At 44.2% G+C, this 17,114-nt stretch overlaps 1 protein-coding gene across 2 annotated transcripts in view; it reads left to right on the top strand.

Annotated features, from left to right (window-relative positions):
- Positions 1–16,450, top strand: part of NKD1 (NKD inhibitor of WNT signaling pathway 1) — a 139,459-nt gene extending 123,009 nt beyond the window's left edge. For both annotated transcript variants that reach the window (XM_048516118.1, XM_048516117.1), the window contains 4 exons: positions 8,009–8,156; positions 8,569–8,653; positions 11,678–11,808; positions 13,159–16,450. In XM_048516118.1, coding sequence (XP_048372075.1) covers positions 8,009–8,156; positions 8,569–8,653; positions 11,678–11,808; positions 13,159–13,733 — 939 coding nt within the window. In that variant the 3' untranslated portion in view covers positions 13,734–16,450. The remainder of the gene's footprint in view (positions 1–8,008; positions 8,157–8,568; positions 8,654–11,677; positions 11,809–13,158) is intronic.
- The last annotated feature ends 664 nt before the right edge of the window (positions 16,451–17,114 follow it).

The raw sequence follows: 17,114 nt of genomic DNA, 5'->3' as shown, positions 1-17,114 counted from the left end.
TTTTTTTAATTGATAGTGGCACGTACTCGGGAGCATAATTAGCGTGATGGCAAAATTATAAAATTAGCATCCCGTCGCTGTGCTTAAAACGCAGCCATTAAAGTTTCGAATTGAAACGGGGCCATTGATGGCCTCTTTTGGGGTGTGGGGAGATAACCGTCCGTGCTGTAATGGGGCGATTACAAAACTTGGCTAATATTTCTCCTCGTTCTCGGTGCCATTAAAAGATGAACTCATTATAAAAGCAGGGGGCCTCTGGAGAACTTGACAACTGCCCTGTAATTAAGTTCAGATGGATGGTAAGAATCAGACTTCATGCTCAGAACAGAGCAAATGTGTTTTCATCCTGGCAGCTTTGTGTTTCTCTCGCCGTGTGCTCCAGCCTCTTTCCTCTCGCTTCCCCCTCGCTTTGCCCCTTTTCAGTCTTGGGCTGGACTCCAGCGTGGCTGAAAATCCTTTCTCCGCATTTGCAGAAGTGTTTCCCTCCGCTTCCTACACTAAGCTGACCATCCGTCCTGCTTTTGGCGGGACATTCACGCCTTGAAAGAACTTAACTTTAGTCCCGCGGGCTTTCCCCATGAACGTCTCCGCGGCGAAGCAGTGCTGCCGCACTGCCTTCTGGGGCGCTAAGCAGCAGTGCGGCAGCCTCCCGCTGCGGCCGAATCAGTTTACCGCTTCCCACCCTGTCACAGGGTGGGGAATACCAGCGCGTCGCTTCACCCCACGCGGGTGGGAACGGCAGCCATCTGCGTAAAGGCAGTGCTTCTGTGTGTGTGGCTGCACGAAGTGTAAGCCAGCGCAGCGTGCGTGGCTCCGCAGTGTAAAAGCGAAAGTGCGCGCCTGCGGTGTGTGGCTGCGCCGAAAGTGTGTGTGCGCTCTGTGTGCGTGGCCTGTGTGTGTATGAAAGTGCAATGCGCCCGCGTGTGTGAGTGTGTGTGGCTGCGCCGAGGTGGTCCGCATGCCGCTACATCGGGGCCGGCCCCGCTGGTCCTATAGTTTTTGAAGGTGACCATCTGGTCACCTTATCCTACACAGGTCTCGCAAACCACTGAGTAAGAAACACACCAGTCCATATAGGCTAGAAAGCATTGCAACCTTGGTGTATGGGCCAATAAACACGAGTACAGGAGGCTAAAAATCCAAATAACACGAGTACAGAGCCGTTCGGGGGTTGGGCGATATATAAGTTGAAAAAATAAATTAATTAATTAAAAAACCCCATTTTGGGGGAGCTTCGCACAAATCCTGCCTCCTAAACGAGTCTGCCCTGTGTTATTTCGCCCAAACTGGGTTTTTTGAAAAGTGCTTAACTAGCAAGTCTTTTTAAAAAAAATCCCGTGAGCCTTAGCTGGTTTTGTTTAATCATTGCCAGGCAGGATCAGGTTTTATCGCCTCCCTTCTTTTTTAATTTTTTTTTGGTGGACTGCATCTGCATAGCTATGCAGACGCAGGTGGTTGTGAGATATCAGCATGGCTGTGGGGGTTCATTTGGGCATGACGCATCTCCACACGAAGGCGCAACAGCAACCTGGATTGTTTCCGTGGGCTCCAATCGCTGCCTGCACAGATGCACACGAACTCAAAAACAGGAAAACGGGTTCCTTTATCCTGACTGCAACCTGTTATACATTTATTGTGTCAGAAGGAGCCTAAGTCACTTTAAAGACTAGTAGAATGGGGGGGGGGGGGAGGGCATCAGTTTTGTGAAACGCAGACCCTGACAAAAGACGAGATGGTAAATAGTGTAGCATTGTGTGTTGTAAACTTCAAAAGCCTCAGACATTCCACAATTCTCTTGGCCTCGCGCTCGCCTCCTCCATCTGCAATATGGGAGTAATAACTCTTTCCTTCCGCGCAGGATTGTTGAAAGGATTACCGACAGAAAGTATGTTAATAATACTTGGAATATTTCTTCCCGGTATTTCCGAAGTCATTTCACAGAATGGATTTGGCTTTGCTATTTCCTCATTTTCTTTTCTAGACTGCTGCTCTCTTCCTTTACGAAAGACACATGTGCTCTAATAAGAGATGGGAAAAAAATCCAAATAACATCTCCTTTGGGGAGTCGGATCCAGACGGATAAATGCTCCAGTGGTTGAATGGAACTTTTCTTCCTTTGCACTCCTATGGAAGCACATTAATCTCCGCAAAAAGATTTTCCCAATGGATTGGGACCTTCAGGAATAAAATGAGCGGGGCCTGCAATGGCCCCTGCATATCGGTGGCAATTGCCAATTTAGTCTGTGTCCAACTGATCATATTTTCAAAGCGAGAGTGACCAATGTCTGCTCCTAGCACATTTTTGTCCCCAGACCCTTCTGCTTTTGGCATGAATTAATGGACAGCGAAAAGAAATTTCTGGGCCGCTATCTTAAGACTCAACAATTGCAGCTTAGCTGTGTTGTCCTACAGAAAAATATCAAAACAACAGTGGTGTAATTCCTAAAAAATGCAGGAGCAATTAAGTTGTCCCCCGGCCAGAAGCAAGGAGCGTAAATATTTGGAGGCATGATAGAGAAGCCCCTGGCCTGCAGTTTGTAGAGTCACAATGGAAGACAGAAAGCGGTGCAGGGTTGGGGTAAAACTAGATGTGGGGGAAATCACAGATCTCTGCTTTAGTCTTTTAAGACTAATTACAGACCCACACAGTCCAGATTCAGATCGGGACCACACAAGGAGGATAGAGGGGGCTTGCCCCTTCCACTCCCCCTAATTGAAACCATCCCATCCCTCTCCATTGTTATTATTAGCTCTTTAAAGGAAACGGGATGTGTGCTCACTTTTTTCTCTCTCTTAAAGGTTATAACGGGTGCAGTTTCAGAGGTGGCTTGAATTGGGAAACCATGTGGACGTGGAAGGGTTAAAGATCCTTTCCCATCTCCCCGCGGTTTTCTATTTTGCGGAAGGGAATCTCCTAAAATATGATGGGAGGCAAGTTGAACATTTGCATCTGTTGCATTCCCAGGCATTACTTTCTCAGGGCAGAGACTGTGTATTACTACAATGTGTGGGATATCAGTCTGTCCCAGTAAAAGACCTCTGTTTGCTGTGTGGCTGCCTGCATTTTGTGAATAGTGGATTCTCCAGAGCAAATGTATAATGGGTTGCAGTCGTCATAAAGGAACCTGTTTCCCTTTTCCCCATTTTCTATGGGCTTTTCCCCAGAAAACCAGCAGGGTGTAGTGGTTAGGAGCAGGTGCACTCTAATCTGGAGAACCAGGTTTGATTCCCACTCGGCCACTTGAGCTGTGGAGGCTTATCTGGTGAAAGATATGAGGCCAGCCAAGCCTAAAAAACAAGGACTGTATATATAGGGATACAAGGCAATGAGGTATAAGCAGTTAGTTTGAGTGTAATTTGAACAGATACTTCATAAACCGTTCATAAAGATTGTTCATAAGGATATATTATGGTTATTTAACTGGATAGAAAGGTAATAAACACATATATAATGAGAGCATGTCATAAACATTGTCCATGAGGCACGAAACCTGCAATAGTCATATATTATGCTCTAGCCAGTAGAAAGAGTCAGTATTCCAAAAAATTCAATGAATCAAAGATATTAAGCTGAGTTGTAGAAGTTGACCAGCAAACAGCTCCACAGCAAGTGATGAAGAAACTAACGGCGACAGCAGCCACATTCTCGCAGAACGCTGCTGCTTAACGTAATGCCAACAGAAATTTTCAGTGCTGCCCAGGTAATATTCTATTAGAAATAGAGATTGAATTCTCTTATTTGTGTGTTTAGCTAAGTAAAGCAGCATACAGCTTCTACATTCAGTGAATCATCTAGTTACAAAGTAATGTATAACTTTGTGCACACTTTATCTGCTGCTCTGGAGAATCCACTATTCACAAAATGCAGGCAGCCACACAGCAAACAGAGGTCTTTTACTGGGACAGAGTTATACATTTATGACATGCTCTCATTATATATGTGTTTATTACCTTTCTATCCAGTTAAATAACCATAATATATCCTTATGAACAATCTTTATGAACGGTTTATGAAGTATCTGTTCAAATTACACTCAAACTAACTGCTTATACCTCATTGCCTTGTATCCCTATATATACAGTCCTTGTTTTTTAGGCTTGGCTGGCCTCATATCTTTCAGTATTGGGTTGACTGTATATATTTGCTGATCGGCTTATCTGGTGAACCAGATTAGCTTGCGCACTCCAACACACGCTAGCTGGGTGACCTTGGGCTAGTCACAGTTCTTTGGAGCCCTCTCAGCCCACCCACCTGTGGGTGGGGGGGGGAGTAAAGGAGATTGTAAGCCCCTTTGAGTCTTCTTACAGGAGAGAAAGGGGGGATATAAATCCAAACTCTTCTTTTACTTGCCCCAGTGGGGTGTTTCTACAACTGGGCCAGATGGTTTAGGGTTAGTTGCTGTTTCCAGCCAAACCGCCTGTGAAAAACATGCTTTCCTACAGTTTTCTTGCTGTTTTGGAAGTCTGTTTCTGCCTCCGCTCTGTTGAACTTATGTCCAAATAAGTGTGCACAAGCTGTATGTGGAATAGCATTGTGGGGGGAGGGGATAAAACAAGTTCAGCGAGGGTGTCGATCCTCCATATGAAAACTATGTGAATGCGACATCATTATATATATTGCAGGAAAAATCCTCATAAACATGGTGCAGTTGAGTCATAAGAGAAGTTTTCTCCATAAAACATAATGAGGTGAAAAATGCGCAGCAGTTAATACATTCTCACCTTGGAGAAACGGGAGCTGCCACATTCATTTCCCCAAGTTCGTGGCCAGCGTGCTCCAGATGGCACCTTTACAAGCCTGACACGTCTGTGGCATACCCCTGCTTTGCACAAATTGTGGCTATGTGCCACAAGTGCTTGTCTGCCGTCTGGGCGCACCGGTCATCCGCGTGGGAATATCACTGTGGCTACTCAACAGGAAACAATTATCGTGGTGGCAGATGCCGTGGAAGTTTTCATGTATATGGGACTTACGGAAAGAGAGGCGCATGATGCAATGACCCAATCGGCGAATAGGGCATCTGTTGATTCCATGTGAGGCTGCTGGACCACAGGAGCCGCCCATAGCAGCTAAATACCCTGTTTCCCTGAATATATGACATCCCCAAAAAATAAGACATAGTAGAGGTTTTGCTGAAGTGCGAAATATAAGGCATCCCCCGAAAGTAAGACGTAGCAAAGTTTTTGTTTGGAAGCATGTCCGACGAACAGAACACAGAAAAATAAGACATCCCCTGAAAATAAGACATAGCACATCTTTGGGAGCAAAAATTAATATAAGACACTGTCTTATATTCGGGGAAACACGGTAGCAGCAGTCATATGTGGCTGTCTGCAGTATTTCAGTGTAATCGTTTACGAAGCGAAGAACTTCCTGACCCGATGAGTTAGAAAACAGATTGGTGTTTCAGAGGAGGACGAGTTGCCTTTCAGTCGCCACCGGTTCTGTAAAAGCTTCTTTGCAAGAGCAGTTGTCTTTTCCCTCAGGAGTCCCGTTTCGAAAGCTGCTGTCTTCATTGATGGAGTTTTTGATAAGTCCAGGTGGGCGGGGGGAGTGTTTGAGAGAGGCATATGAGAACAGAGGGACCGTGAAGAACGCTCAGGTGGTCACCTCTCTCTTATCAAGCGCTTGTGCCTTGAAGTAGACTTTCCTGCCGTCTTTCTTGATATTTTGTCAAGAGGGTGGGCATAAGCTGTCAACGGACTTTGGATGATAGGGAAAGAAAGTGAGGAAAAAAACCCCACCTGGTGTGTTTGGAACAGAGGCTGAAGAAAAGGGCCGGCAGGATAAATGGACACTGACAAATTTATTTTCTCTCGGAGTCAAGACACATCTGGAGTCCTCCTGTTCGCTTCAGCCAGGAGTCATGGTGGAATTCGAACCTTTTTGGGTTTTAATTAACCTGCCGTGCTAAGCCAGAAGGCTGGAGGTCTTATCTCCTTGGAAGCCTGTTGCTCTGACTTTTCCTTTCAGCGTGTTACACAAAGAAAGGCTGTGTCAAATGGCAGTGGGCTGGATGATGGAGGTTGCCGGCTTTCTGGTTTTTGCTGCGGGAAATGACATCGTCTCATTGGAATAGATATGGCAGAGGCCATTGGGAGGCACTGTTTGGCGCTTGTGTTATTCCTCTCTGATCCCCTGATTGCTTGTAAATGGGAATAGTGTCTGGGAAAGAGTTATCAGTATAAGCTGACCCAGCGTAGTGAGTGAGGGACTGTGCCGAGGATCAGGACGTCTCCAAACTCACTGGTTAGTTGGAAGGAGTGGTACTCACTGGTTAGTTGGAAGGAGGCATTACGTGGCCTGGGACCCTCGTACCTTCGGGACCGAATTACCCCATACGTCCCTACTCGGCCTCTGCGTTCAGCAGAGGCCAATCTGCTGGTGTTCCCCGGCCCCTCAATGATGCGGCTGGCCTCCACACGGGCCAGGACTTTTACAGCCCTGGCCCCGGCCTGGTGGAACACCCTTCCTCCAACTGTCCGGGCCCTGCGGGACCTTGGTGAGTTCCACAGGGCCTGTCAGACTGTGTTGTTCCACCGGGCCTTTGGAGTGCCCAGCCGCTGATGTGGTGCCCCCCACTGCTGATGTGCCCAGCCACTGATGTGGTGCCTGGCACTTTACATCAGAGCCCCTCACATTGAGGGGCCTACCGTCCCCCCCTTTTTGGGGGGGTAGGTTTTAATTGGGGTTTGGACGCCTCTTGTTTACTTGTTAATTGTTTATATGACCGCTGTTTATATGAAATTTTAAGATGTTTTACTGATGGAGCCTATGTATTGTATTTATAGGATTTGCTCCTGTTAATGCTTTGAATTATGTTGTTCACCGCCCGGACCCCTTCGGGGATCGGGTGGTATAGAAATTGAATGAATGAATGAATGAATGAATGAATGAATGAATGAATGAATGAATGAATGAATGAATGAATAAATAAATAAATAAATAAATACTCAATCCGTGGCTCATAGAGAGAGTTGTTCACAATTGCCGTCAGCCCCAAGAGCCTTATTTGCTTCCATCTCTGGCATAAGGACTGTGCTTCAGGGAAGTTCAGTGTATACCTATTCCTCTGGCAGTAGCTATTTCCAGAAGGGAACCCCCTCTAACCACAAGTCCCACTGGACAAGAGCCGTGTCCACTTTCCTGAAACATGGGTAAGGTCACGGTGTCATATAGGGGATCAATGCTCAGAAGAGCCACAGGTGGCTTGCAACACACCAAGTCAAAGGCTACCAATCTGCAGTATGAGGATAACACTCACCTACCTTGCAGGATGGTTGTAAACGTTACATCAAGATGCAGTATAGGAAGTGGTTGAAATGCTTCAAAGCACTGTGTAAATGTTTGAGTAGCAACTGAATTTCTGTTGGATATGCTCACAGTATCATCCCCACAGTAGTTAGGTGAATATCCGGTTTTTTACATACTATTTCCCATTTCACAGAATTGTTTCAGAGCCAGTATGTGAGTGGCTCACTTTACACCAGAATCAGTTTTAAATTGGCAAACGGCTTTTTTCACAGCTTTTTAAGATATTTCACGTGTTCCTGTTTATCTAGAATTAATCCAGAAAGTACAGAATGGACACAGGTAATCAGTAAACTAATGGAAAAACTGTACAGTTGGTATGGCCAGCATCATTCTATGAGAAGGGAGGCAGATAATATATTCATGTAAGAATTGTTTTATACTGATTGCCAGAAACAATTTAGGTGTAACTTTTGGATCCTGAAAGGAAAACAGTAGTATTTGTAAGAAAAAATTGTATGGAAATACTAGGCAAAACAAGAAGTTGTGACTCAAGTTCTTTTAAACCCTGCCATTGGCTGAGCTAATGTGATGTCATGGAATGTTCACGAACATTCTAACTAGTTGGCTGTCCACAGGAGAGTGTTAATAAATGGTGCCATAAGAAAAACATTGGACCAAGCAAAATAAGCGTGTTCTCTGTCTACGGTTCTGATGCTTTTGTGTTTCTCTGCTTGTTTTTGATGTTGATTCTAGGACATCACCAGCTTGCTTCATACCATCTATGAGGTAGTTGACGCTTCCGTCAACCACTCTCCCAGCTCCAGTAAAACCTTGCGTGTGAAGCTTACCGTAGCGCCGGATGGGAGCCAGAAGAGGAAAAGTATTCTACTGAACCACACCGGTAAGAGCTCCCCCTGCTGGGCGGCCCCTTATCTACGCAGCATCAATGCAGACTTCCAGGGAATGCTGCGGTCAAGTAATAATGAGATCTGCCTTGCAATTAATCACATACCAATCAATCATTTATTGTGATCATTGATCAGAAGAATAAAGCATTAATAACTTAGAAATTTAGAATCTAAGAATCCCTGGAAAAACCCACCCCCTCTTCCCTTTTCGGTCACTTCATCTGTACAATCTCTCTCCTAGCGTAGTGCCACTTAAATGTAGTTACAAAGAGATTTATTGATCTGCTTGGCTTCATATCTCATAAGGTCAAAAGCAGTGATGCCCTCTGTTTGTCTGCTAGTGTAAAAAAAAAGAATACCAGGCACAAAAAATAATGTTGTTTTTTAATGTGCGTGTGTGGCTAGATCTTCAAAGTTCAAGGCACCGAACAGAGAGCAAAGCCAACGAAGAATCGAGGAGTTGTGAGAAGAAGCAACGAGGGTCCATCAGGTAAAGAGCATTACTTTCCCAGTGGATTTGGTAACTGAATCCAGTCACGGTCACCCAAAAATTGTAAGAGAATGGCCAGGAAGGAGCTACATCTGCTCCTTCCTGGCTACTACAGGCAGCAACTCTCCATGCTGGAGCCATTGAATGGTTGTGTTTACCTCCGTAGCCACACTTCGTTCCTTCCTGGGAGTCATTCTGATTGGCGCTGCCAGTCTCCATTCTGAACCTACGTTCTTCTGATGTTGTGGCCCTGATTTGATTCAACACGTCTCCTCAGCTGCTGTTGCACTTGACATTTTTCAGTCTCCAGAAACGACAGTTAGGGAGGGTACATGAGAGAGGATGATACAATTATGCCTGGGGTGGAGAAAGTGGATAGAAGGAGCATCTTCCTCCGTCTCCCATAATATGAGAAATCAGGGACACCCAATTAAATGGTTTGGGAAATAGGTTCAGGACAGACGAAAGGAAATGCTTCTTTACTTGACAAATGGTTATACTATGGAATTGACTGCCAGAGGATATTGTGGGGGCCACAAGCACATTTTTTGTGTGTAAAATGCTGTCAAGTCACAGCCGATTTATGGCAGCCCCTTTGAAAACCCATGTGGTATAGTGGTTAAGAGCCACGGACTCTAATCTGGAGAATCAGATTTGATTCCCTGCTCCACCACATGAACAGCAGACTCTAATCTGGAGAACTGGGTTTGATTTCCCACTCCGACACGTGAACAGCAAACTCTAATATGGAGAATCAGGCTTGATTCCCCACTCCATCACAAGAACAGCAGACTCTAATCTGGAGAACTGGGTTTGATTCCCCACTCCTCCACATTAAGTCTACTAGAGGATTTGATATAAACCAGTTCCAGACATTCCTGTGAAAAACCGAAACCGTGTATTTTCGTGTACAGAATTCTTGGCAACCACACCATCAAAACCCCTTGCTAAGATTCTTTTCTCTCTTTTAGTGCTTGGCTCTGAATGACTGATATTCAGGAAGCAGTTCTGCTATAAATAAATGTGTAGCCCAGAACAGGAAAGAGACCTGCGTTTGCAGACCTTTCAATTCCCTGGGATTTATTAAGACGGATTCCCCACCGTCACCCTATCATGGAGATGTGTGTTATACCTCTCAAGATTTTATCTCTCAATTTCTTCCTTCACCTCAGCCCAGCACATGTGCAGGCTGCAAGCAGAACCTTGTAACTACATTGGCCATTCCATCGGGTGTACTGACAACCCAAGATACCTGGATTAAGTTCAGTTTGGATTAATGTGCATTATTCCGTCAAGTGCAGATTTTAAATGATTCTCTTTTTTAAAAAGCAGGATCTATTAAGTTAGTGACCCCTGACGAGGTGCCAAGGGTGCCTGCTTCTGTGCTTTCTGGTACCCACTTACTTCTTCCCCAAAGTATCTCTCTTAAAGCTAAGGCCCCTTCTGCACACACAGAATAATGTGTTTTCAATCCAGTTTCACAATGTTTTACAAGCGGATTTTGCTATTCTGCACAGCTTCAAAGAACATTGAAAGCGGATTGAAAGCGCATTATTTTGCATGTGCGGAAGGGGCCTAAGAGTCATTCTGGGCATTTTATTTATTTTATTTTATTTATATCCCACCCTATCCCCGAAGGGCTCATAAAAACTTAAGAATCAATTGAACTTTAAAATACAGCATTCCTATAAAAACAATTAAAACCAGTTAAATACAATACGGAGTGCCAACGCTAGTAGATCCACCTTGTTGGAACTAGAGGTGCCTCATAAGGTGTTCCCTTGGTGTCTCCGAGAAGCAATGATTTGGAAATAACTGCCGGCTTTGTGGAACCTCTGGACGTTTTGTGAAGGGTCTTGCTCACCAATGGCAGCCATTTTGTAGGAGTGCCCAATATCTGTTTTTTTCACCATTTCAGAAATGCCCAAGGTTAGAAACCTTCATATTTGGTGGACTTGCATCATTGCAAACAAGGTTGATACTAGCGTGTCAAGCAGCAATGACAGGAACGAACAAACCAAATTGGCACACTAACCTGGACTTACATTGTAAACAACAACTATAATAAATAATTCAAAATCAACTCGTCCGAAGTATTATTTCAATTATTTTTCATGTGAATAATTTACAATAAGACAATAATCCTAACACTAACCCTATTCTAATCTCAAGTATATAAAATACATCAAGTGCAATACAAACATTTATGAAATGCCAGTGTCAATCGAACAATATCAATGTACAAATTTAATAATATGCTATATATATACCAGCAGGCATTTTTTGAATATCTTCCAAGAATTTGTAACTATTATTGTCCCACTAATAATCATGTATATATCAAAAGTCAATGTAAGACTTCAAGGACAATAAATTCCAAAGAATAGATATGGTCTCAATTCCATGTGATTCCCATATGGAACTTCACAAAGGAGCTAGTATTTCCCGTTTCATTCTTCCGTGCAAAGATGGTATATCGAAAATGAGAATCCTGTATAGAATCGCACCACGCATCTGAATGCGTTTTCGAAGTGTTAGGATTATTGTCTTATTGTAAATTATTCACATGAAAAATAATTGAAATAATACTTTGTACGAGTTGATTTTGAATTATTTATTATAGTTGTTGTTTACAATGTAAGTCCAGGTTACTGGACTTGCATCATTGTTTGATAAACATCTACTCTAGCCCTATCTGCTTCCATTGTGAGTGGCATTCTGAAGACATTTTCTCAGCCCTTCTCTCTGATGTTCTTCTAATTGGTGACTCAGAAGACTATTTTAAAGTGAGTGTCCGGCTACTGAGTACAGCACTGCATTAAATCACCGCAAATGGTGGACTTGCGAGAGTCTTGCTCTTAAAATGTGGGTTTTATGAGCCGTGCTTATGCAGCGTTTCTTTCAGGAACTGAGCTTATCTTTTCAGTGAAATCAATGGTTTGGATATTACAATCATATACTTATTACAGAAACACATTTGTTTTGGTATGTTTAATACTTCATAATTTGCCTTTCGCCTCCTAGGAACCACCATGCCGACGTCAAGCCTGAACAGAATGGATGCTATCACCATTGCGTTGATGAAAATATCGAAAGGAGAAACCACTATTTGGATCTTGCAGGGATAGAAAACTATACTTCAAAATTTGGACCAGGTACTGTTTTAGACCAGTGTTGAGTAATGGTTAGAGTATGGGGCTTGGATCTTGGAAACCCCAGTATGAATCTCTGTTCTGCCAATGAAGTTGGACTAGTCACATAACCAAACAAAATTACACATGCATTATACATAGTTTGGATCACATTTCCATTTTTCTTCCTTTTGTATGAAGAATATTCTTTAGATTTTCCTGCTGCTTACAGATACCCTGTTTCCCCTAATATAAGACATCCCCGAAAAATAAGACATAGTAGAGGTTTGGCTGAAGTGCAAAATATAAGGCATCCCCCGAAAGTAAGACATAGCAAAGTTTTTGTTTGGCAGCATGCCCGACAGACAGAACACAGGAAAAATAAGACATCCCCTGAAAATAAGACATAGCACATCTTTGGGAGCAAAAATTAATATAAGACACTGTCTTATATTCGGGGAAACACGGTACCAATCCTGATATTACACACCATGTTGCCAGGATTTGTGTAGCAACACTGAACGTACATTGCTGAATGGTCCGTGCTATAAAACAGTCTTAAAGAATACTGAGGTTGTCTTACTGGAGTGTACCATGAACTAATGGTTATAGTCTTTTATCTGCCAATTGTATTGTTCCCTTAAGACTTGTTTCCTTTTGATATTTATGCTTTTATCCCATCCCTTTTATGTTCTTATACCTTTTTGTGTTCTCAGTTTTCTTCTGCCAGTAGATTCTTTTAGATTCGTATTTATAGTTTCAATCATTTTTATCCTTTTAATTGCATCTTATCTACCTTATGCTGGTCTGTCCTGGTCTATGATCGTAATAAAGGTCAATTGGTTGATTCTTTAGGGTTAGAGTGCAAGTGTAGTTACACCACGATTTTGCATCCAGTTCTGTAACCCACACTTACAAAAGTGGGACCAAAATACTTCCTCTCTAGAGGTTTTTTAAGTTCAGGACTGGACTACTGTTTCCGTCTAGAAAATCAATTTGGTAAATCTTATCCAAGCCAAGATTATAAATTATGTTGAAAGTCTTTTCTTCTGATGGGCAGGCATCAATTTTGTATTGTTCTATTTGGCACACCAAAGAAATCAATCCATTGATTGATATTTATCCCAACTACATTCCAATATTCTTGGTCCTGGGAGTGGGGGGTTGGGGTTAACTTTATGTGGGTTTTATTGCTTTCTTTTAATTGTCATAGTTCGTTGTTATGTTTTATTGTGCTCTTTTATCGTTTTAACCTGTGGAAGCCACCTAGAGACTTTAGTATAAGGCAGGATATAAACATTTTAAAATATATAAATACGGCCTGTCCTCTCCATACTCAGCTAGAATGTGACTCGTGCCTCTTACATTTTCTAGGATCTCCACCTGCTGCTCAAAAACATGACCTGCCAGTCCGAGTGGCAAATCAAACTAGATCCCGTTCCCATGAACCTGAAATTTTCCATGGACACCAGCGGAAATCACCGGCTGCAGACCCGGGCCACGTCAGCTTAATGGAAGCGTCGTATGCCAAGCTGGCGGAGATACAGCAGAGGCTTCGGAGTCAAGATGCAAACAGGCACTTTGTGAAATCTCCAAAGGCCCAGAGCAAAAACATGGCATCCGTTAACACAGGAAGGGCTGTAAGGAGTAAACCAGTTCCGGGAACGTCTATCCCAATGACTTCTCCTACGGCTTGGGTGAGCCAAAACCTTCCGTACCACCCCGTGCAGTCGCAGCAGACTTACAAGAAACACAAGCAGAAGGCCAAGGAGGGTCATCACATGTGCAAAACTTTCCAGGCCCCGGGGACGGTTCTGGAGAAAGAGCACGTCAGAGACCTTCCCGCTGTCATCTTGTATGAAGGCCAAGTCGGGCAGATGATCCAACGGCATGAACACCACCATCACCACGAGCACCATCATCATTACCACCACTTCTACCAGACATGAACCTGACCCCCCTCCCTCACCCAATAGGGATCATCCTATATGAAGGAAGCCCCGTGCAGCGGTTCCCCCACAAGAGGGCGTCGTTCTCACTGATGTTGTTGCTACTCCATTTCATATTCTGCTAGTATTTTTTTTCGTTAGGACTTAAAACACTAATAATAATAATGATAATAATAATAATAATAATTAACACTATTTATATTATGTGGAACTGTATATCTTACTTTAGTAACTCGTGGGTTTTTATTTTTCGAGTTGGCTTGTGTCAAAAAAAGAGAACCTGCACACAAACACGAACAGCCAATTGCTATTCTAAGGAGCTGGGTCTGATCGCAGGCCGTCCACACACTTCGGAGAACGATTGCTTCCTATGTAGTACTGGGGGAGAAGCTCCCAGCGACGTGGTTCAGCACCTGGCATGGTCATGCCTCGGCTCAGTGCACGGGAGCTTGTCGTCGGGAACAACGTTCCAGGGTTCTGGACTCCGGGAATACAAAACAGCTGCTACCTCTAGTCCAATTCAGAACTTCTAATTGATTGTACTGTGCTACAGGATGATGCGTGGGGGTTCTTTTTTTAACTCCAATGCATTCACGTAGCCTGTTCATGTTGTACTCCTCAGCTCTTTACAAGCTATATCTTAATAGTAATGATGAGGAAAATATTAACTTTATTTGTCCACACAGCTACTTTTTTCCCCACATTTCTTTTAAAAATTAGTTCTTTGGTTTTAATTTCCAGTTTTTTTGGGGGGATTTATCTCCTAACTGATGCATTTAGGGCTTGATTAATATATATGGTAATATTTTTAAAGTATCTGTTCATTTTCTTTACTGTATGATGCATGCCAGAAAATCATTTCAGCAGCGCACCGAAGTACGCTTGCCGTGCGCATGCTTCCAGCAGGAAATCCTTTGCCACTGCGCTAAAATTGCCACCGCTACTGACGTTCATGGCAGCAGAAAAGGGCTGATGGTGTCACCTGACCAAGAAGTGCTGTAACTTTCAGGTTCTGCTCAAGGAATCCCCTCTCTCAATATTTATGGTTTTTACCATAGATATGTAGAAGAATTCCTAGAGCACCTTCTGGAAGTGACAGCACTGCAGGGTTAGATGAAACCTACACAGGCCCCACCCCAGAAATCTCCCTGGGACAGAAGCCTGGCCACCCTGCACAAGTGGAGTAAAAGTGCCTCACACCAGAAGAGTGAGGTCAGCCTCAGAGAAAAGGATGGGCGTATCACACCCACTTTATTCCAGTTTATGGCCTCCACTCCCAACAATACTGAGGAAGAAACTCCTCCTCGGAGTTCGAAATGCTGCTGCCGTTACCCTCAGTTTTAACTTCCTCAGGTGCCAAGACATCGCCACCTGTCTCGGTTCTTTTTTCAGCCAGTTTTTGTCTGCCTGCCTCCCCAGGGTCCTACTGCTTGCCTCTTTCTTGGAGTGTTCTCTAAGATCAGAACTGGCAGAACGCACTCCACGCTCCACCGTTCTGTAAAGAAGCGTGTATCGGACAGAGAGGCAACGTTCTTTCCCCCAATTCTAACTCAGCCCTTAACTAACCTTCACTATGTTTTATTTTGTGCTGTCGGTTGGGAGATTTTCTGTAACTTTTTTTTAAAAGATACAATTAATCCCACAATTTGTGAGTTCCCCTCCCATGTTTTGTTTTTTTGAGAGTGCAAGAGATAGCTGCGGAAGGAATATGCTTTCTCAATTGAAATTCTGGCATATCTGTATATATACGTATATGCACCCTCATACATACACATATATATATATCCACCCACTCAGGTACATTTTCTTGTGTTTTCCAGAAATCTGTTGCTTTTGAATATTAACATTTTAATCTTAAAAACAGTGATTTCTTGGGAATGTTTCACGTCCCCATGTTGTATGTTCCTGTTTTCTCTTTCGACGTCTCCGAACATAGGTGCCCCTCACAAGCCATTGCTTCCGCTTATTTCTCCTTTGCTTCCTCTATTCTCTTTTCCAGTCTCTTCTGGTTTCTCCAACCCCTTTCCCAAGGGCTTCACTTCCATAAAAGCGGTGTGAATGTCAAAAAACCTAGAAAAATCATTTGTTGTTGAAGGGAAACCTAAGAAAAGTGTGACCAAAAGAATGGGTGACCTGGGTCATATCAGTAGAGATTGGAAGTTAAAGGCACTTGGCCCGATTCCAGCCCCTAGGATAGCACGCACAGACACACACGCATGCGCGCACACCCCGTTGCCATCCTAGAGGCAAGAATGTGGAGAGAATTGTGGACTTTCTGTCTGCACTAGGGAGGGAAGTAAAGCCTCAACTCCTTCCTCGTCGCCGATTTGCACAACTATTTTCTGACCAAGTTTTTTTTATAACTTTACAATACAGTTGCAATAAGATCTGTCAAGATTGTAGAACAGGAGTAGCCGAGCAGGACTTCCCGTTTTGGACCAGCATAGAACTTTGTCCTAGTTCTCCCTCATTCATACCAGCCACACAGAATGAATCAAAGGTAGCAACCTCTTTGCCTGCTTCTGTCCCCTGAGAGGAGCTAGAGGAGAGCGGGCAGAATCCTCTGTAGCCTCATGGGACCCACGCAAACAGGAATGAGGTGTGCCCAGTGGTGGGATCCAAAAATTTTAGTAACAGGTTCCCATGGTGGTGGGATTCACACTGTGGCGTAGTGCCAATGGGGCTGGGCTGGGCACGACGGGGGCGTGACCAGGCATTCCGGGGCAGGGCATTCCTGGGTGGGGCTGTGGCAAGGATGCAGCTGCTGTGCCGGTCCTTGGGTGGGAAACGAATGCACGCAGGGGCAGGCTGCCACGCACGCCAGTGCACCTCCTGCTAGACTGCTTCAAGTTCTGCACGCTACTGCTGAGAGGAGGGGCGAAACTAAGGCAAAAATCACTTGGCAAAATCACCAATTAGTAACCCCCTGTTGGCACACACAAATAATTAGTAACCTGCTCTCGGGAACCTGTGAGAACCTGCTGGATCCCACCTCTGGGTGTGCCGTATAAGGGGGAAACTGTACCAAAGTCTGTGTTGTTCTCTTTGGGCAGGAAGCAGTTAAAGGTCCCCTGCCCATGTCGTTGGCTGTGGCAGGGGCAAGCTGGTAGGCGGAGCCAATTGCATCAGGGCATGCTTGCAGTAGGGAGAGTGGCCGAGCAAGAAATTGTTTAGGGTCTGTAGTTGTGATTGAGTGGGAAGAGGGAGGTTATTTATTATGTGCAAGGTGGTGAAGGATGTTGGAAGATGGGAAGTAATTTGGCAGGTGTCGTTGTTTTGCAGAAGCTTACCAGGGTGGCGGATGATTTCGGTAGAGAAGGTGAGCGGAGTGGGACACATTTGTGTCCTCTCCCCTCCTCCTGGCAACAGTCGTGCCTGGCC

The sequence above is a fragment of the Sphaerodactylus townsendi genome, linkage group LG14 (genome assembly GCF_021028975.2).
Source record: "Sphaerodactylus townsendi isolate TG3544 linkage group LG14, MPM_Stown_v2.3, whole genome shotgun sequence".
Classification (NCBI taxonomy): Eukaryota; Metazoa; Chordata; class Lepidosauria; order Squamata; family Sphaerodactylidae; genus Sphaerodactylus; species Sphaerodactylus townsendi.
The sequence above is the reverse complement of the archived record's forward strand: the minus strand, read 5'-3'. Positions and strand labels throughout refer to the sequence as shown.